The 21,102-nt window shown below is 37.8% G+C and overlaps 1 protein-coding gene across 5 annotated transcripts in view; it reads right to left on the reverse strand.

Moving 5' to 3' along the window:
• Positions 1–21,102, reverse strand: part of OSBPL3 (oxysterol binding protein like 3) — an 87,463-nt gene that overhangs the window by 39,915 nt on the left and 26,446 nt on the right. For 2 of the 5 annotated variants that reach the window (XM_030264849.4, XM_030264852.4), the window contains exons 3-6: positions 7,418–7,660; positions 947–1,066; positions 704–757; positions 383–496 (exon numbers count right to left, since the gene is read on the reverse strand). In XM_030264849.4, the coding sequence (XP_030120709.4) occupies positions 383–496; positions 704–757; positions 947–1,066; positions 7,418–7,510 (381 nt within the window). In that variant the 5' untranslated portion in view covers positions 7,511–7,660. Of the gene's footprint in view, positions 1–382; positions 497–703; positions 758–946; positions 1,067–7,417; positions 7,661–14,608; positions 14,667–21,102 lie in introns of all 5 variants that reach the window. The other 3 variants (XM_002193340.7, XM_030264853.4, XM_030264851.4) reach the window with 2 other exon arrangements.

The following is a 21,102-nucleotide window of genomic DNA, read 5'->3' on the forward strand; positions in this document are numbered from 1 at the left end:
CAAGCAGAAATTTGATTTTGTTGATGTATTTCAAAACAATTTATTCCACAAATATAAATCCCCACACCTGACCATGGAAAACACTTCTTATAGATAAGACAAGGAAGAAGATACTGAAAATAAAAGCACTTGTGCAAGAAATGAAAAAAAAGCACTGCCAAACATGAGGAATCTTCAAAGTTTCTGTTCAGAACAGGATTAGGATTACTGATTCTGGGCCCAGAAAAAAAGCAATAAGACCTCTCCAGTTATTAAGTGTAAATGAATCTGATAAGACTAAAAAGTTATTAGTGCAACTGACAAACCTCTTTCTATAAAAAAAAATCTAGACAGCTAATGGTAGTCTTTTGGGAGCAAGGTTATAACAATCTTGAAGACCTACCTTCAGGTGGTATATCTGCTCCTCTGTATCCAAATCTATACATTTTGTTGATTTCTTTACAGACATGACAGAAAGTCCAACATCAATACAGCCATGAAGTTTTCCTCTCTCTATCTGCAAAAAAGTAAAAAGTAAAACCACAATCACTCCAGACGAAAGCAAAAGGATCAATATTACCTTCTGAAATCAGCATTTCTTCCTCTCTCAGCCTCCTGTTTAGACCTACTGAAAACTCTATTTCTCTTTGCCAACAGTAGGGAATTTTGTTATTTTGGATATTTTTTACTTTACAAAGGTCTTAAAGGGTTTCAGATCACTTACATCAGCTCGGCATTTAGAATACTTCAAGATGCCTCTGTCCAAGAAGAAGTATCTCTGTAACAGAAATGTAGAGAATTATAACCAAACAAAATACATACACACACAAAAAAAAAGCCACATACAGAAAAATAGCCCAAATACATCCTCTCCCCTTCCATTTCTCTGCTTTTATGTAACTTTTTTGTCACAAAACCACACCAAGTAAATCCCACTCAATCTTTCAGATAGACATTCCTTTCCTACCTTATGCCAGCCTTTCAGAGGCCACTTCCTCTTTTTCAGCAAGCAGCCCTCCTGCTTCTGTGGCTCCTGGGTACAATTCATTGCTCCCCGGAGTCCTTCTACAATTTCCCAGCTGTCCTGCTTAAACAGAAAATTCAAATGTAGATCTTATTTCTTCCAAATAACTGAATTGTTAAGAGAGATTCAACAAGAAGAAGGCTATAAGAAAAAAAGACAAAACCCAGTTGATGTTGAAATATAACTAAGGTTCCATCTCGACACTTAGTTATGTATCATCAGAGAGAGAAGGTTCGTTTTAATTGTGATAGAAACAATACCACTTAACAAAACACAATTTTTATGGTATCATCTTTCATTGACTTTTATATGTATCTCTTCCTGCACATATATACACACAGTGCATAACCATAGCATAGTCACAATTTAGCAAAAAACCTTCTGTCACCAGAGACAGAAGCAGCCTATGTTAAAAGGATAGGTTTTGAGGTTTTGTAGGCTATGAAGCAAAAAATAAGGCACTAAAAATGAAGATCTTTTTTCTATAAAACTCTTTTGTCCATACTCCATACCTCAATGTTTTGTGTAAATTGCACCCTCCCTAAAGTAAAAATAATAAAATAAAAACTAAAAACAATATAAAAAGCCAGGGAAGTACTATGAGGAATATTACATAAATGGAAACTACAAGAAAAAGAGAAGTTGCTCTTCATCAGATAAAACTAATTAAAAGCAAATCTCTCTTTTTTGCCACCAGGAACTCTTAAATGAAAGAACCTGGATCAACAAACCAGAGAAGAGTGTAAATCTCATAGTATTTTTATAGCTTTCATTAATGGAACAACTATAAATGACAATGTAACATGAGTTTCAAGGTTTCTGATGAGAGATCTCATGAATTATTTATTGTCAGGATTTGGTAGATGTAGAATTATAAATAACTGACAGGAAATGGTATGTGCTAGTACCATCCTCTTATATTTGAAAAAGATAAAGAATACTTTAATACATAGAGTGTACTAACAGAAAAGTACTAGTATGAAGCACATTAGGGAGAAGAGAAGAGAACTATTCTAGGTAGGTAAGTACTCATGGTGCTCCCTGTAAGATACATAGGGAAGTATTCCCAAAAAGAACTTGGCTGCCTAAAAAAAAAAAAACAAAACCAAAAAGAAGAAAAATGAAACAAAAAAAATTAGCAAGTGTGCTAGCTGTCCTCACTCATCCATCTTCAGAATCCTTAAAATTCACCTCTATAAAGCCAGAAAAATTTACATCACGTAACGTGCTCATTACTTGTGTAATAAGGCATTACAAGAAAGCCATCTTTGGAAAGGCATCTAATAATTCCACCACACTATTGGTGGCACTCAGTTATTTCTCTGTTGTTTTCCTTGTGCCTCATTTAATAGAACAAACCAGTAAGCTGTTGTGCTTTCCTGTTTTGAGTTGTCTGCCAACACTCACCACAATAGGCCACAAACTGTGGAAATGTGGGGCTGAGCAGCTCCTGGCAACTAACACCCTACAGACCATCCAATGATGTTGTACTACCTCAACACATGTCAAAAGAGTAGTTGTCCTAACCAAAATTTTTAAGAGGGAACACATTTTGTCATATAATTCTAATTAAAAACGAACAGCTACAGCTTCAAGATTAAGAAAAATGTTGTGTTTTGTTTCTTTCTTCTTGAAAGTAGCCAGAAGAACTTAGAAGCTGCTTTGCCCAAATACCAAGCAAGATATTTCCCTTGTCATGCCAAAATATATTAAACTGCAGTACACAAGCACTTTTCCACTGAGAATTAATCTGGTAGTAGGGAACAGAAGATCTTTTTCACTATTCCAGTGTTGTACCTAATGAAAGAACTTTCTCCAGTTTTGGGATCAAGTTTTCACAGGGTTTGGTTAAGCGTAAACACAGTATATCATATTGAAGGAGACAAGCAGAAACTTGATCTCAATCGAGGAACATTTACAGTATCATAGATCATCTCAGGTTGGAAGGGACTTTACAAGATCATTTAGTTTCAGCCCCCCCTGCCATGGGCAGGGACACCTTCCACTAGAGAATGGGGCTCAGAGCCCCATTTAACCTGCCTTGGAACACTTCCAGGGCTGGGGCACCCACAAGTTCTCTGAGCAGCCTGCTTTAGTGGTCTCAACTTTCACAGTAAAAAAAAAAAAATCTCCTAACAGCTAATCTAAATCTCCCTTCTTTCAGTTTAAGACCATTCCCCCCTGTACTATCACTGTGTAAAAAATCATTCTCTGTCTTTTTTATATGGTCCTTTAGGTACTCAAAAAGGTTGTAATGAGTCACCATGGAGCCTCATCTTTCTATAAGGATAAGCTTAGAAAGAAAGGGACTCCTGAAATGAGACAAACCCGTGAAACTGTGTGTATAAGGTGAAAAGAATCAGCTGAGAAATAGCTCAGCCAATTACACTCATGTGGAATAAACACACTGTTAATAGTTTTGATCAGAATACAATGTTCTTCAATTCTTTTTAGTAGAGAATACAATGTTCCCTGCATTATAACTCAGATTTTGCTTGGAGTCCAGACACAAGGTGTCTTTCACATTCCTACAGGAAAGTCATATTTATCACAGTTCTTCAGGTGAACAATGTAGCCTAGAATGTGCCTTCTCAAATAAAAAGTGTGAAAATGGGAAGAAAATCTGAAGTGGAAGCACTGCTTCCCCTCAAGCAGGCTCGAGAGCCCATCAAATTTCAGGTAGAAGGCAAGTCTGCTACTCATCTCTCTGCTCTGAGAGCCTCACACTTCACTTGTCAGCTGTACATAAAGGTGGCTGAGTTGAAATAGAAATGGATCCTCTTAAAAGCTCACAGAATTAACAGTTTGGGGACCTGCTGGATACATGCAAGGTGGCATGATGCATTAACAGAATCTGTTCCTCTTCCATATACATCCTTCCAGAAGAATCCAACCTTTCCCACCTGAACAAACTCTCACATTTTTCAAAAACACTGCTGCTGTGACTGGTTTTGGATCCATTTGCTCAACCCAGACCCTAGAGATCTTGACCAGGTTTTTTGCTTTGCAAGAGATTTGACACCTCACTGAATGAGGAAAAAGCGTCAGCTGGCTGTTCCTGGGAGCAGCTGCAGAAGAAGAAAGAAAACTGCTTACTCTCTAAAATGAAGGCAAATGAATCAGGCTGGTCGATTATCATCTCTGCTCATCCCTCTGAAATAGCAGAGGAGCAAATTGGAGACAAAGGATTTCCTGAAAGCATTCAGATGATACTCGCTTCTGCTTATTCTTACACTACAATAGGGAGCTGAAAGAGATAGCCCAAAACATGGCACTAACTTGAAAAAGATGACACCACTCCCCAAAATGACCCCAAAACTCCCAGATGAATGGCATTAACAATTCTAGCATAAGTCTCCTGTCTAGATTGGTTATGTTTTAAGATTATGACGCTACAAAAGATTTATGCATCATTATGGGCCAAAATCTACACAAAATGATAACTTTTCTAACAAAAAGTTATTAGATTTAAAACCACTGCATTTGCTGCCCAGGAAGAAATTTAAATTGAGACTAAGGGAGGAACAAAATCTTTACTTTTCTTAGGTCTAGATATGCTCGTTTCAGATCAGCACTGAAAGATTTTCCTGTACATGCTCCTTGGCACATACTTGGTCTATGGCTGAGGGAAAGACTTTGGTCTTCAGAGATAAGTCCATTATTAGGCAAATGTATTAATTTTCTTTGTTTAATATAATAAAAGCCTTCTCATTTTCTGTAATAGCCTGCACCATACAGCTCCTTAAGGCAAATTATTTCAGGGGAAAGTATGAAGTAATGATTCTGAATGGCTCTAGGACTGATGCTTGCAGTTGCAGCTCCCTGAATGAAACAGATGACAGTGCCACACTTTCTTTCAGTGTAAAATGCAGTCAGTTGTACCAAATATCTTAAACTGCCAAAAATAGAAACCTACTATGTGGAGGACAAGGGTTGGCATCAGCTGCAACTAAGGCATTTGTTACGGTTCATAAAATTGGCAGAAATGATTTAATTTTCTTTTATGGAACATGAGGTTTTTTAAAACAGTTCTCCTGTCACTAAGCCTTTCCCTGGTGGATCTATTTTAAAAGTTAGTTAACATATCAGATTTAAAAATAACTTGCACAACATGCTTTCTTTTGATCACAGGTCAATTTAAACTTAAGGAAGGTCAACAACAGTTTTCTTTCCTCACATAACAGAGTTTGACTTGTGTCTCTGCGGAAGAGATCCCTTTCCATAACTGAAGGAGAGGGGAAGAGAAAAGCACAGAGGTGGGAAGTGGCAGTAGCCTCCAACTTTTCATAGGGCTTCAAAGCGAAGGTGAATTTAGTGGAAGAGGATTAACTGCTAACCTGTTCAGTTCACACAGCAAATGTGGGCAGGGAATGGGCACCAAATGTAGCAAAGGGAGGAGTGGATCCCTCAAAGTCCTGCAGCCCTGTTTAAGTCAACTCCTTTCTAGCACAGTGGCCCATTTTCTGCATCACAGGAGTCATGCTCCACACAAACAGCCCTCCAACATGGAGCTAAACTTCAGCAGACACAGCAGCCCGGCACTACTGTGCTTTCATATCCCAACCTCAGGTCATTTATTTGGTGTGGGCGTACACCAGCAATAAAGTCTGTGTCTAGGACATCAAGAGACTCAGAATTCAGATCCTGCTATTTTTGGGACAAATTTCACCCTCCTCTAACTCTTCTTCCCCCCCACAGTTTTTAGATCTTCTTTCTACTTAATCAGATTCAAAGAAGTACTGCATCAGAGCAGCAGCACAGAGAAAAGCACCCGTCAGGAAGATCTGTCACTAACCCACAAGCCATGAGCACAACAGACACAAGTGTTTGAAGGATGAATAAGAAGCCCTCCATGGAGCTGGAATATGAAGAAAAGAACATCAAAATCATAGCATGTCACTCCCTAACCAGCACAGCACCTGGCAACATCTTTAAACTTTCAGGATAGCATTAATAAAAAAGTATCAGTAACAGTGTTACATCCCACTATTCTACCAGGATTTTGAAACAAACACCAAAACAAATCCAAACAAATGAACTAAAGCTCCTGAAGGTTACTGTACATGTGGTCTTGTTTTAATTAGGGGATGCTTAACAGTTTCATACAACTTTAGATGGCTGCTGTTGTCTTAATAGAACACCTAAAGTATTGTAATTTAAACTAATATACAGATGTAAAGGGCAAATAAATAAGTATGGTTCCTTATATTGGCTGTATTACACACCAGTGGATTTAGTCATACACATGTAAATCTCATTATCTAAATAATACATCATAACGCTTGATAGACACAAACTGTTGAACAGACAATACCAAATCTTTTAAATTACACTTTTCAAACGTAATCTCATATGGAGGATATAAAAAATAATATTGCAGGAAAACAAAAAATACATCCTTTATTGTTCAATATACTAGAAATGCACAGCATTTCTCACAAGCACAGCACTTTAAAAGTCATAAATTGTTCAGACATTTGTCTGCCTTGCCAACTGTATGAACAGGGCCAGAAGTCCTAGAAGAGCAGGTGCTGTTTCAAAACACAGCTGAGGGCTCCAAAGCTTTTGGGGGATTGGGATGCTCAATTCCAATTAAAATTTCTGCCTGAGGCAGCTTCCAAGAGCTCCACTAAGCCAGCACTTGTACAGATAAAAGTTTATGTTGAGCACTTTGTTCATGACTTTGCAAACATGGATTGAGCACATTTAAGTTTAATTCTCAGTGCAGCTGCAGGTCAGCATTTCTTGCCCATAAACAAAGCTGTCCTCAGCAGCTTCACCTGTCAGGTGCAAACGCTTGTAGACAGGTCTTTTGAAACTGAGAGGTTTAAAGATAAGCAGAAAACAAAGCAAACTTCATGTTTGGCATGCAGATGCATCGTGTTACAGGAATGCTCATTTTGCTATCTACGAATGCTCATTTTGCTATCTACGGTTCTACAGCAACAGCCAGCACACCTGGGCATTCAAAGAAGCCCTATGTCAGGTTCATGAAAAATGAATTATCTTTCACATATCCATGAACACCTTTCCTTGGAAACTTGAAATAAACAGAGCAGCTACACAATATTCTACCACAAAAGTAGTGCCTAACAGAAAAGATTTTCTCAAACCACTGAGACCAAGATGCTTCAGCAGCTCTATTTCACCATATATACAATAAGATAGAAATCAAAATTTGCTGTAAGCATTCCAGTTTTACACATGCCTGATATTCAGGCATATGTGTTTAATGCATTTGACTCAAAACAAGATGCTGCTACCAACAAAAAAAAGAAAAGAGAGAGGAAAGCAAAGAAGTGATGAAATAAAACAAGCAAGCAATGGAAAAACAAGGTTTAAGAGATTTGCAGATATCCAAGAAAAAAGTAACAGCCAATCTTAGCAATGCATTCAGCCTGGTGAAAAAAGTACCTGTCGACTTCCCTGCTTGGAGGAGCAGCTGCTAGTACTTCTTGAAGGAGACAACATTTTCTGGGATGCGCCGAAGTTTTTTTCTTCACTCATGATCCAATATTATTCGTTTCACATAAGCTCACTTAGAACACCATTGAAAGGTAATTTGGAAAATGTGTTGGAAGACCCCTCAGAGAAACACTGAACTCATCCTTTACCCAAATGCAGTCCAGTGGCATGATCTGTACCCCATGGATACTCCTAAAAGGGAAAATAAAAAAAAAAAAAGCCAAGTTATCAGATGCTGTCCCTTGCTGCCATAGTCTAGCATGAATCATAATAGAGCCTTTGGTTAACACAAGCTGAGCACATTACTGTATTTTATAAGTAAATTGAACAATCACTTAAAGATAAATTTGCAAGTCTCAAAAAGGAATGACATACATTTTGAATCCTAAAAATATTTTAATTGTTGCTATTTATTCAAAGGACAAAGTATCAAGCATCTTTTTACAGATTTAAATTAATTTTTAAAAATAATAAAAACTCACAAAGAAAATCATAAATATCTATATGAAATAGCCCAAAATAGATCCAAAGTGAGAGGCAAACATCCAATAAAATGCCACAAAAAATGATGGTGCAATTAAATAAATGTCTCTTTTTCTCGGTTCCTTGATAATTTAAACAACTAGGCATAGTTTCCTGTTATAAGGGAAAAAAAACCCTCTACATAAAAGAGAAATACCTAAAAGTAGCAAGCATGAACACTTAGCTGCATAGAGCTGTGCATGACCAGTTTTACCTGGAATCACAAAGCTCTATCTACTGTCACATCAGTTGTCTCAGCAAGTGACTGGAAGAATAATTAACAGTCTGTTTAATAACAGTGCTCCTTGCAGCACATGCAAATACAAGCCATGCCAGGAACTCCCAGTAACGGCGTTCCAGTGTGGGTAAAAGTTGTCTTGGTAACTGAATACTTAAAAAAAAAACAACCAAAAATGAAAATGAAAAAATAAAAGGACATTACAAAAGAGTGATGCTTTCCCAAACTTAAGGTGGCTGTATAAATTGCATATCACTTCAAATTTTATTGCCTCAAAGAATTCACAGTTAGGAAGAGTCCAAGAACAGCCAGTGAAAAAAAAAGTTTCTACAGAGAGAAGAGAGATTTCATTGCTAAAACAGGGAGGCACCACTTCACAATTCCCTCACTTGCACTGTCACAACAGTCCTGAGCTGGGATTACTGAAGTTTGCCATTCATTTTTTTACTTGAAGCGGCTTAAATTCTATTCTGAGAGAAGCAGTAATTTCAAATCCCTAGTAAAACATTTTGTGCATTTTAAGAATTCATTTTTCTTAAAAACAAAACAATACATCAAAAGTCACAGATAAGAAAAGCCAACCAGAACACAAAATTAAAACCAGGTGCTATATTTAAGATGAAGAGTGCAGTCTGCAGCAGAAAACCTCTCTCCCTGCAGCTGTAGTCTGAAGCATCCATCTTCTGAACAGAAACCTTTTCCTTTTATTGCTTTCTGGCAATATAGCTTGCTGTAACATTTCAATCAACATGACCTCTTTTCACCTGAAACACAATCTTTCCTTATGGCATTTACTTTACCTAGTTAGAAATACTCTGTTACCTCCAGAACAAATCTGTTACACAGCCCCAGCCTCCACAAGTGAGGTGAGACATGAACTCTCCTGGGGTTCTTCCAGGAGTGAAGGTGAGTCAGCTTGGTAAATATTCCAGGAGCTGTCAGAGAGCTACAAAGACAGTGAGCACAACAGAGGCCAAAACAAACCCCAAAACAGCAACGTGACAAGCAAGGTCTGTGTGATTTGGGCCCAACACTGGGACTTGAGACTGAAGTTATGACTGAGATTAGGAGTAGTGCATTTTAGAGAAGGTATGGTCACTTTCTATCTGGAAGATAAACCTGTGTGGAATTTCATTAAGAACAAGTACTTTTAACAGGTTTAGATTTATTTCCATTTTCTTTTTAAAGCAGGTTAGAAGCATCTCAGGTTTTTTACTATGGAGTAAATATAAAGGATAACTTTCTTCCATACTTGCAAGCTCCATTCAGAAAAACAGTTTAATGGTAACATTTATATTTACAAGAAGAGGTCAAACACTCTCACCAGGAACAGAAACACTCTTCCTGCAAATTCATTGTTTGGATAACCCCTTGAAACCAGGCAGCAAGTGTTTTGCTTCTGGAACACACTTTGCTCAGATAAATCCCTGTTCTCTTCACTGCTCCTGTTCAGAATGAGCACCTACATCTTTCACTGGTGATTATCTGGCATTTTGGCAGTGATTGGCAGAGTTCATGGCCAGAAACAGGCTCAAGTTTGCAGCCAAAAGTACTGGAAATTTTTGCAGCAAAAAGCACCGGGTATATCTCCTGGACACACTAAATTTAAAAGATACAATGTCCTTTGCCTGTTCAAACACATGGCACAATAGTTGTGATGTCCTAGAAGTGTCAAGTAACCCAAAAAAAAAAAAACCCTGGAGGTCTTTAGGACTTCAACATAGAGAGAAGTCATGTAATCATAGGACTCTTTTTATCATCATGTTTCTGGTGTGGAGTCTAAATGAACTTGGCTACACTAGTGGTTTAGGACAGAGCAGAGGGGTACTTCCTCTGCAAATCTCCTGTAATAACAAGGTTTGAACTGCAGGCCAGTCTTTGAACATGGAAGCTGAATCCCTTTTGGATTAAATGTGCTCCAGGACTGCATCCAGTGCTCAAAGCATGGAGTCCACAACACCAGACTAGAGCTAGTCCTGATGAGTGTTATGCAGGGGCTGATGTTAGGTCTTCTGAGTGATTGACTACAAGGATCCAGTTTTACTGCACTGCTCCACTTGCTAACATTGACGTCAGAGAGACACAGCCTTATACCATCTAAGTACTCAAGACCTCCTACAGCAATGTCACTTGTCCTTTTGGAATCAGAAAGAGTGAGATGGGCATGTTTCCAGAATTCAAATGAGCTGGAGATGACTCACTACCTAACAAGAGGTGCTTGAATGAGGAGCAGGTGACAGGTGAGGTAAATCCAGCAGAGCACACCTGAAGTATTTTGTCAGTCTACTTCTGAAGTTGGGCTTTTGAATTTTCCTTTATTCCTTCAAATGACTTACTGCATGGGCTGGACAAAAGGCTTTTCTTACCAGCCCTGAAGAATTCAGGAGTGAAAAATGTGTCCTCTCTCCAAAGTGCTTTATTCTGTTGGTGTTTCCCAGTAATTTAACTTATTACCTTGAAGTCTCAAGATTTGAGCATGAAAAAGTGTATGTGAATAATTATCACAGCCACAACTTCTCTGTAAAAACCTGCTGTGTATTTTAGCAACAACTTTGTGCTCCTTTTTTAAAATTCTCTTCAAGTTTAGAAGAGGAAAAAAGAGAACTGTGGCTGCCCTTCAACAATAACTCACTTATTCTTCCAGGGAGGTGAGAAAACACTGATCCTGCATCCCAACCTGACTGGCTTTCAGCAGTAGTGACTGGGGCCCTCTAGGGCAAATTATATTTTGCAATACCTGTGAAAATTAAGGTCACCAGGTATAATAGCAATTACAACTTTAAAGCAAGCCTAAAAAGCAGTCTTATGCTAATGAAATGAAGATTGCAACTCAAATTGATTTTTAAGGTCATAATGATCCAGTTGCTTTAGATTCATTAAAATTTGCTCCTTTCCATGCCACAGGATGGCCTCAGAACTGTATTTCTTCCCACATTTCTCTGGAGCACACAGGGCCACTTACTTTGGTTTACTCCAAAAAGACAATTCAAAGGTGTGAGGCTGAGGCAAATCCAAATAAATTTAGGACAGTAATTTTCACAAGTGCTAAGTATTGCCCTAATTCTTTTCTATAAAGCCAACAGCTGCAAAAGTAGGCCAAGAGTACCTGTTCAAATTACCTCACCAGATGCATTTTGAAGAATTAAGAATACATGAGTTAGAGCTACTACACCATGATAAACAGCACTTATCTCTACTTATCATTCGCTACTAAGGGCCTTATCATTCTACATAAATTAAAGATAATATAAACATATGATAATATGTAAAACAGGAAAACAATTATATTTTTTTTTAAAGTACCATCTCACATTGTCCTCAAACCTTTAAAATTGCACAGGTTCAAAGCAGCCTTGCAGTATCATTTCATGTCTCACAACTCTGAAAACAATAAGCTTACAGCAAAATCAAAGATTTTTCACATCTTACAAAAGAAGAAAAGGGAAATTCAGAAAAAAATTATGTATAACTGCAGTAAAAAAATCAACATTATGCAATTATTTTTGCCATGGTTCTGGAAGAAAAGTAAAGCCTTAACAGCTGCTTCAAAGCTGATTCAGCAGCGAAGGAACACTAAAGACTTTGAGAAGCAAAACTGGAAGTGTACATCTCATTCTGTAGTCAATTAAGGTTTTTTGGATAGAAGAATAGTAACAACATAAAGCCTGATGAGAGTCCAGTGGATACAGCAAGCATAGAACTGAGCAATTCAAACCAGAGTTGCAAAAAGCATTGAGTGACTTTCACAGAATTAACAAAGATTTTGTGCTGAAACCTTGGCTCTGCAGCTATTATTAAATTACATTCACTCACATCTGCCTGGATAAACAAAGCAATAGTCTTTTCCTAGTATTTCTTTCATGTCTCTCTCTGTTATAGTTCAATTTGCCAGCTTTAATCTGTCCCAGTGTCTTATCTGGCTCAAAATAGGAAAGAATTATTTATAGGCTACAGATATACCATGTACAACTATGGGAGATGTCTTCTCAAGGCAGGTATTTGCTGTTCCTCAGTTACTGTAAGATTCACACTACTGAAGGTCAAAGCACATAAATCCTGTTCTGTTACTAGATATTCTCTTTACTAAACAAAACTTGCAGGAACAAACATAAAGCAGTTTAAAGCAACTCTTAGTAATCTTACTAATACTAACTCTTACTAAACCTATCTTTGAAAGCAAAGGTTCAAACAGCTTAGGGAGACTAACAATAACAGGAAGCATTTCAGAACTGCCTTCCATCAGATAAATGCTCACCCAAATCACAGCTTCTCTTGAGCAGATGTTTTCATCAGCCATGAAAAAATGCTACTTGGAAGCAGTCTGTGATGCAGACAGTTCCTTCTAACCTGTCTCCTTAAGGAGGCTTTTATAGCAATTTAATCATGCTATGTCAGTAAACCTAAAAGAGGAAAATTTAGTTCAAAGAAAACTCTCCTAATTGTCAAATCAAGAGAGACAGACAGGGAGGAAAAGGGGAAGAACTAGACAAACAACAACCAAACTGCATTTAAGAAGAGATTGCTTACCATATATAATGTTTGTCAGTTGATGAAAAAAAGTCCTGCATGTTCCAGTGAACAGAAAGAAAAAAAAACACCCAAAACCACGGAAACAGAAAACAAACCACAAAACAAAACCCCAGAAACAATCCAGTAGAATACATCCCAAGAAACACATCAAAGAATATGCTTCGATGTCAAGCCTAGTTAGACTTTCCAGAAGCAAAGCAAATATTTACTGTTTCACTAATAATTCAATCCTTACATTACAGATATCCAAGAGAATTCAATCCTTACATTATAAAAATCTTATTTAAATTTAGAAACAGGTCATCCAGTATCCTGAAATATGAGCACATATAAAAATACTACCTTTTCCTCACATCCGCTACAGAAACTGACTATAATACTGCACATGACAAGATTCATTTTAAATGCATACTCTTGACACTGTTTCCATCCCCCCAGGAGATCTATGATAGATTGCACTTGTAATAAAAACTCAAACTTATTGGGTTTATAAACTAGATAGACATGTTAAAAGTCTTGATGACGGGTGATACAGAAAATACACGCTGTAATGGCAGTATTTTTACAGTAATTAGTCAGCTGTCTTACTACCTTTTCCACCCAACTTTCAATCACAGTTGAGACTCATAACTAAGAGGTCTAACCTAGCTCACAGTCACTCTTACTAAATAATTTTCTTCTCTTCCTGCCCCTTTTAGAAAGAGGCTTGCCTAGGGCTTGCCTGGCAGGTCAGGGCTCACCAGCCTGACGGAGGGAACCGCACACGCCCCTTCCAGCTCTTGGCATGGCTCACACTTGAACAATCAGCCAAAAGCTGAGGGACCACCAGAAACAATTTTTGGCCCACTAAAAGAAGGGTCCACAGTCTCCCTGCCAAGAGGGCGGAGCACAAAACAACAGCTCCTGAGCTGGGATCAAGCCCTAGGCTGGGAGCAGGTGCACACAGCAGTGTAAGGAGGTAAGACAGTTCTCCCTCTGCTCAAACAACAAACCAGGAGCAGGTCTGTTTGCACTGAACTGCTGCTCAGCTAGAGAAAACCTTACAAAAGATGATCAGGCAATAGAAGAGAGAGAGAGACAAGCTTATCATCATTTTCAGTAAGGAAAAGAACAGGCATACGGTATCACTTTACAGCCTGTACTGAAAACCTTGGAAAAGCCAATTTCTTAGTGATAACATCCCTGAGTGGGAAACTTTTGGCAGGAGCTTGGTTGTCTTTCATTTTTCTGCTCTTACTACTTAAAGCTCTGCTTTGTTCACTGAAACAAAGATATTTCATCATGCCCTGAGGCTTATTCCTTTTCAAAACTGCAGTCATTATTGCTGAAGTGTTACTGAAATACACACTGTTTGTTGTCCCGGATTCAGTTTTGATAGGCACAATGTTAGCTCTGGAAATATCTATCAAACTGCTAGCATGTAGTAGATCAAGATCTTAAGACAGAACTGCCTGCAAATCAAACAAAAGACACCACTTTTCTGTCAAATCCTTGAGGGTGTCGGTGTAACTTTGAATCAGACTGGCTCTTTGTGACCTGATGAACTGCATGATGCTGCAAGACGCACAAATCCATCAAGGCCAACAGAAAACAAAATATTTTATTAAACCAGCTGACATTTATTGGTTTAACTATGGAGAAAGAAGCACAAACCCAGTCTTGAAACCCTGGTTTCAAATAGAACAGCGAAGAGAAATACTGGAAGAGTTTTGGTGGCCAAGGCATGATCCTCACCAAAGTCTGAAGGAAAATATCATGAGGATGCTGTGACCAGCAAATGCAATATATATCCTTTATCTCATGCAGGAGAGGTAGACATGTTCATTAAAGAGTGGCAGGACCCAACAAACCTGCTTTGTCCTCTTTGATGTGCTGTTTTACATGTCACACTTTGGCGTCATTTACTTTCTAAAAAACAAACAAACAAAAAAAAACCCATAAAAAACGTCAAACAAAAAACCACGAAATGAACCAAACAAAAATTTTGATCCCTCACTCAGAAACCTGTTTTTCTATGATACATGGGAATTGCCATTTGTCCTGTATATCACTAATTGCTAAAAGAAAAAAAGTACAAAGAACCAGCACTTCCATTTGAGAATGTTTAATATTTTTCCTTTGTAAGCAGGCCTATTACCTCAAAATTTAAATATGATTAATTTTAATAACTGTGGTAATAAGATTCAGTTCTTCCTAGGATGCATAGAAATTTGTTTATGCATTTTATAAAGTGCAGTGATGACGAGCTATAAAAATCTCATATTTCTTCTTGATGAACTTAATGCATCCTTAGAGGCTTCTGTCACTAAGTCCACTCCAAGACGCCTTTTTCAGTGTGCTTTACAACATTAGCATTTATATATGTAGCACTACAGCTTTCCATTAAATATTATGTAGATTTTTTTGGTTTGTTTTACAGAGGGTCTTTCATATTAAGAAGCTTGAAACCACAAAAGAGGTATGTCGTGTTTTGAACAAGGGCAGGTAGTTGTTAGCAGATCAGTGTTAACTCTTTCTAACACTACCTTAGGTGAGAGGCTGCTAATTTCTTAATAGTGTTTCTAAACACACAATGTGCAAACAAACATCAACACTTTAGAAATGCATTGTAGGAAGTAATAACATAAAAAGTATAATGAGAACAATTAGTACTACAAGTGCTAAATAATTTTATTATTAATGCCAAAATGAACAGTTTGCTAATTCCACGTTTTCAATTAAAAAAAAAGAAACAAACCAAAAGCCAGAATGAAGGAAAAAAGGTATACAGAGAACCATAAAATCATCAGATGGCTTAGGCTCAAAGGGTCCTTAAAGACCACCCAGTTCCAATCCCCCTGCCATGGGCAGGGACATCTTCACTAGACCAGATTGCTCAGTGCTTCATCCAACCTGGCACTGAACACTGCCAGGGTTGGAACACACACAGTTTCTCAGGGCAACCTGTGCCAGCGCCTCACCACCCTCACAGTAAATGTGTTAATTTTAAATACAAATTAAAACTGTTCAGGCTTTAGCAGAATCTCCTCCAGGACAGGCAGGAGGATGCCTGCAGCTGTCCTTTTGCCTGGAAACACATCACCCACATACATGTATGCAGGTGACAGGAACCATGAGTCACAGATGCCAGAACCACACTCTCTTGGAAGATTCTGCATCACATCGGGTCTTAAATCCATTCATATTTATGCTTGTAATGAACACCTGGACAATGGGAACCAGGAAAGTGGTTCCATGGATCAAGTTTTCTGCAACATTATCTTCACAGCATAGGGAAAAGATGAACTGAAAGAATCCAAGAAGCTGCGAGATCCAAACTATAAATCTGAATGACTACATGCAATGTTTTGCCTAGTTAATAAGAAATGGTTAAGTATAAATCACAATAGCTGGGTCAGATAAAAAAAGATGCCGGCCAGAAGTGAGGGTCTCAACAGAGCAGCTCTTGAATGGGAAAGAACCAGAAAAGGGATCCTCTCCCCACCTCACATGATACAATCCCACCACCATGTCCTCAAGTTCTGAAATGCTGGAGGGGAAGGCAAGTCCAACTAGGGTTACCACAAAGGCTCAACTTGGATAGAGCTGGTAAAGGAACTTCTGCCCTTGAAAAGGGAAGAAACTAAACACGAAGCTGCAGAAGTTGCAAACCTATATTTGGCAAGATCAGAAGGTCCATTTCAGAGTGAATGACTTCATGTCAGATCTTGCCCTGCCTCTGCCTAGCTACAAGGGTACAAAATTTAAAAACAAGTTCAGAGATCAGCCAAAAATAATGAGTAATGTAACTATTACAGATAGCCCAGAACAAGGAAAACCCAAAGAGTTTTAATGCAGTAAGTTTGTTTATGCATGTCTACTACAATATGACATCCCAATGTAAAAATACGGCCTGCCTCCAGCAATAGAGATTTGGGTCAATACAAAGATGCTGAAAATTTTATGGGTCTCAGGAGCAGCTCAAAGTGCCTCCATTGACAAGTTAGAGCTCAAATTCATATTAATTTTCAAATCTGCCAAAGGAATTAAATAAATTCTTGCTCCCAAGCAATTTGTTACTGTCCTTTCCTAGAGATCAGTAGCTTCCCTGCCAAAAAACAGACAGACAAAAAAAAAAAAAAAAAAAAAATCACAGGAGCCCTCCCAATCCACTTCAGCAGAGCATAATTTTTCTCACAGCAAGTAGTTCACACACTTTGCTTTGGGATGGTCATCACCAGCTGGTGGCCAAGAAAGTGGAAGAAGTGTTATTTTCAATTGATCCAGACAGTTCTGTCCCTAATTTTGCTTTTAGATTCAGGTTAGTGCAAGCTAGCAGCTATCTATTTGAATTTAATTAAAAACAAATTAAATGCCCCATGATAAAAAAAAATGCTTTAGCTACACTCTCATTCTCAATATTTTCAGATGTTTAAAAGATGGAAGGTTTTAATTAGGCTGCTTCAGCAATATGAGAAAATGAATAATTTACACAAATTTATTTGAGCTCAGTGAAAGGGTGGTACAACTAAACTATCCATATTTTTTATTTCTAAGTAGTACATAATTTTTAGTTCAGCTCCAGTCACTGCAAGCAGGTCATAGAGATGGCAGACAACAACATGAAGAGTTTTGTAATGTGTACAGTCCAACATTTTGGTTGCTTCACAGCATTCTTGAGGTTGGTTATACTTGAACAGCAACTAAGAAGCTGGATTTTAATGATAGGCTATAAAACCAACAATAAACAGAAGTTTTCACAAGTGATATAGATTCCCCTTAAACAGCTAAATATTAAAAGAGTTCCACCAGCCTTTGCTTTCTCTCTCTACTCTCCTTCCAATCCTTCAGCAGTTTTGTGTTAGTTTTTAAACTGCTGACATATGGCACCGGCTTTGCTAGACCATCAGGACTTGCAACACAAAAACAAATCAAAGCTGTGGTTAATTACGGATAGTGCATAAAGTGAGTTCTGACAATACTTAACAAGTCTTATTTCATATAATTCTCTTGATGAATTTCTGAAAAGTAGAACAAAGCAGTTTCTTGGAGGAAGACATTAAAAGGTTTGTTTTTTTTTAAATAAAAATGTCTAAAATGACTAAAATATCAACATATGAAGTTTCAGGAAACATAATACTGAAAGCTATTTTCCTAACAGATGGCACTCACTCCTACTTCACCCATGCTGACCTACATTTTTTTCTGAACTTTTACTAATATTAATCTTTCATTGAATGCATTTTTTACAATTTTGCCACCAAGCAACACTTTTATTATTAAAGGTTTGAAAAACTTATTCAAGAACATATTTCAAACAATATAAAATATAGAATGCATAAGAAAAACACCTTTACAAAGTTCAGGACATAAAATTAAACTTCTGACATAAAATTTTCTTCTCAAAGGCTGCTCAATATTGAAACTCTATGCACAAAGTTTTCATCCAGCGTTGACTCGAAAACATGACATTTGCAGACATTAAAGCATTGTCATAACTTGCATTGTCTTGTAGAAAAAAATACACCTGTGCAATATAGGCAATATAGTATTATATTATGCACAAAACAGAACCATTGAACTGAATGTCATTATTTTGTTCTATGCGTTTAATTGTGAAAAGGTAGAAAAATTAAATGTATGTAGAAGGTGAGGAGCTGGAGGAGAAATGCGAAAAAAATTTACAGTGAATGGTAATTTAGGCAAAAGCCCCCTAAGATTTTCATATAAAAATGCACTCAAATATTTCTCCTAGCATGTTATACTGTGTTTGCGATCACACCATAAAATATGTCAAAAAAACCCCAAAAATCTTTAGTGTTGTTGCACCAAAATAAGAGGGATTTACATGAAACATCACATTAAAAATAAATCTGGGAATTACCAATGGAAGTTGGAAGTATGACATTTGTAGAAGTCACATTATCAGCATTTGAAGTTTGACAGTCTTCTCTTCTGTACTCAAAAAAATAGGAAAGTCAGTCCACTGTCTGTTCAAGCTGCAAACAAACAAGGTGACCACGGGAGCTGGCAGTGCCCCAGCTCCTATTTCAGGCTCTTCTCTAACCTGCTGACTCACCTGACTGCTCACCAGCCCCATGATATCCCTCATTATAATCATCTTCCAGAGTAGGACACTCACACTAACAGGGAGCATAATAAAATATTGCTGAAACTCTTCCCATATGGTGAGAGAGCAAAAAATTGTTCTCTAGAGTGATTTTATAATACCAGTTAGGCCGATCACAGCAAGGATGATCACTGCTTCAAGTCACTATTAAACTATAAAACACAGCAACAAAACAAGCAGGATCTCCTGCCACCCTCCAGCATCACAAGAGATGATTTTGGGCATAGACTGCTTACCATGTTGAGTGGGTATTGCACTTCTAAAAGGTGAAAGAAAATATAGTACAACACAAAACACTTCTTGGGGACCTGGTGCTGTATTCCAGCTGGTCATTTTGGCCAATTGAATTGAAATACTACTAAAGCCACACGACAATTCATTTTTGAAGTGCATACATAAAAATGTAAGTAATTGTAAATAGTTTGTATTTGTGTTGAATACAAAAAGTTATTGAATTACTCTGAGAAAATGACTCTGATCCCTCTCCATATGATTTTCTCCTTTTAGCTTACTAGGTTTTTGAGAAAGGACTTTGAAAATGGGGCAAATGGTAGTCACATGCCAGGCTCTGAACAGCATCCAGTGAAAGCTGATTGCATCTTTGTGCTTCCTAAAACAGCCACCCTAAGGTGAAGTTCATTTAAACCCAAACCTGCAGTAAAAGCTTTCACACCTCACATTTTCCTTTCACATAAATGATAGCATTCCCAGAAATACAAATTTTGACCTATTACCAACTGCAATCTATTCAAAATTTCAGTATTATTCCCAAAATTGGAATGTAAATTTGCTTCTACTCCCCATGGCATTCAGCAACTAGTCCTGAAAAGTCTGTTATTTTTTTCTTACAGATTGTCCATACAAATCTAGCATACGGTGCTTTAAAATAATTAAAGCTTCCAATAAAAGCTGCTGCCTTGTGCACAGGAATCTGACTTCATATTAATTTTGCCTGGGGACTGCACTAATTGCTCAGAGTTCACATCTCCTTTTACCAGTCTGAACAGCTCAATTTCTCTGTCTTCCTCCCTGCCCCATTGCCCATGCCAGGGATACTTTTCTGGAGCTAGGTGAGGACATGGAAAAAGCATTAGGCATTTGGAAGTTAAAACCAGCAGCTTAACTACCTTACACAGTAAATCTAAGGAGCTTAAACTCACCAACAAGTGCAGGAATTGTCAAGTTGGATGTTATGCATTAAGCATGAGAAAGTAAATACATGTGACAAATGCATTACTTCCCCCGTGAACATAATGATTCTCAGTTAACATATCTAAATTAAGTCACACATTAGTTATGTCTGAAGAGAGCAGAGTGACAATTAACATTTTGTACATAAACAACTACTGTTTTTTAGCTTCAGAACTACTTTCACGGATGCTTCAGGCCTGACTTTTCTTCAGCTGAGCAAGCAGAAAGACATTATTCCAACAACATTAATGAGCCTTCATGTGGCCATGGACAGAAACAGGGTATTTCACAGGTAGAAAATTAAATAAATCAGGTGAAAGCAAACAATCCAAACTGAGTTGCCACAATTTATCCAAAACCACTGAACAGTCTTCCATTTGATCTTCCTTTTAACATACTGAACCAGAACTTCTTTGCAACTGATAACTTAAATAAGTAGCAACAATGCTAGATTTCACAATCATTTCAGAATACTCTGAAACTCAAACACATGCAGTCGTATGGATGCTTTTGTGATAGCAATATAATATTCTTTATAAAGGAAAATACATCTTCCTTACCCTGAACTTTCTATCATGTTCACTGCTGTCTAATGAGAGGAATTTTACTAATTGTCATTTGTGGCAGTAGCAGCTTGATGCCAAAAGGCAATTAAAGGTCACTGCCTATTGGACTACACCAGGCTGATGGCAGCACATTTGGAAGCAAAGGCAGAAGCCCCTGAGCTCTGACTCACTGCAGAGACTCAGATCTGGACATTTCACTCAGCACCTGCATGGCTGGGCATTCTGAGCTGGCCCCTGTCCTCAGATCAGCCTGCCATCTGCCTCGGGTGGACACTCAGGGGGACTGCAGCCTCCCTCTCTACCAAATACACATTCACCAGCTCTGTTCCCTCCACCAGGCTAAGAACTTCTGCTGCACTTTCCATGGCAAACCCATCATTCTTGGTGGTCATAAAACTGTTTCATTTCCAATACTTATGCAAGGTATAGGCATATTGATACTCATGTTTTCTATATATGCATCTGAAGTGATATTAGC

The sequence above is a fragment of the Taeniopygia guttata genome, chromosome 2 (genome assembly GCF_048771995.1).
Source record: "Taeniopygia guttata chromosome 2, bTaeGut7.mat, whole genome shotgun sequence".
Lineage (NCBI taxonomy): Eukaryota > Metazoa > Chordata > Aves > Passeriformes > Estrildidae > Taeniopygia > Taeniopygia guttata.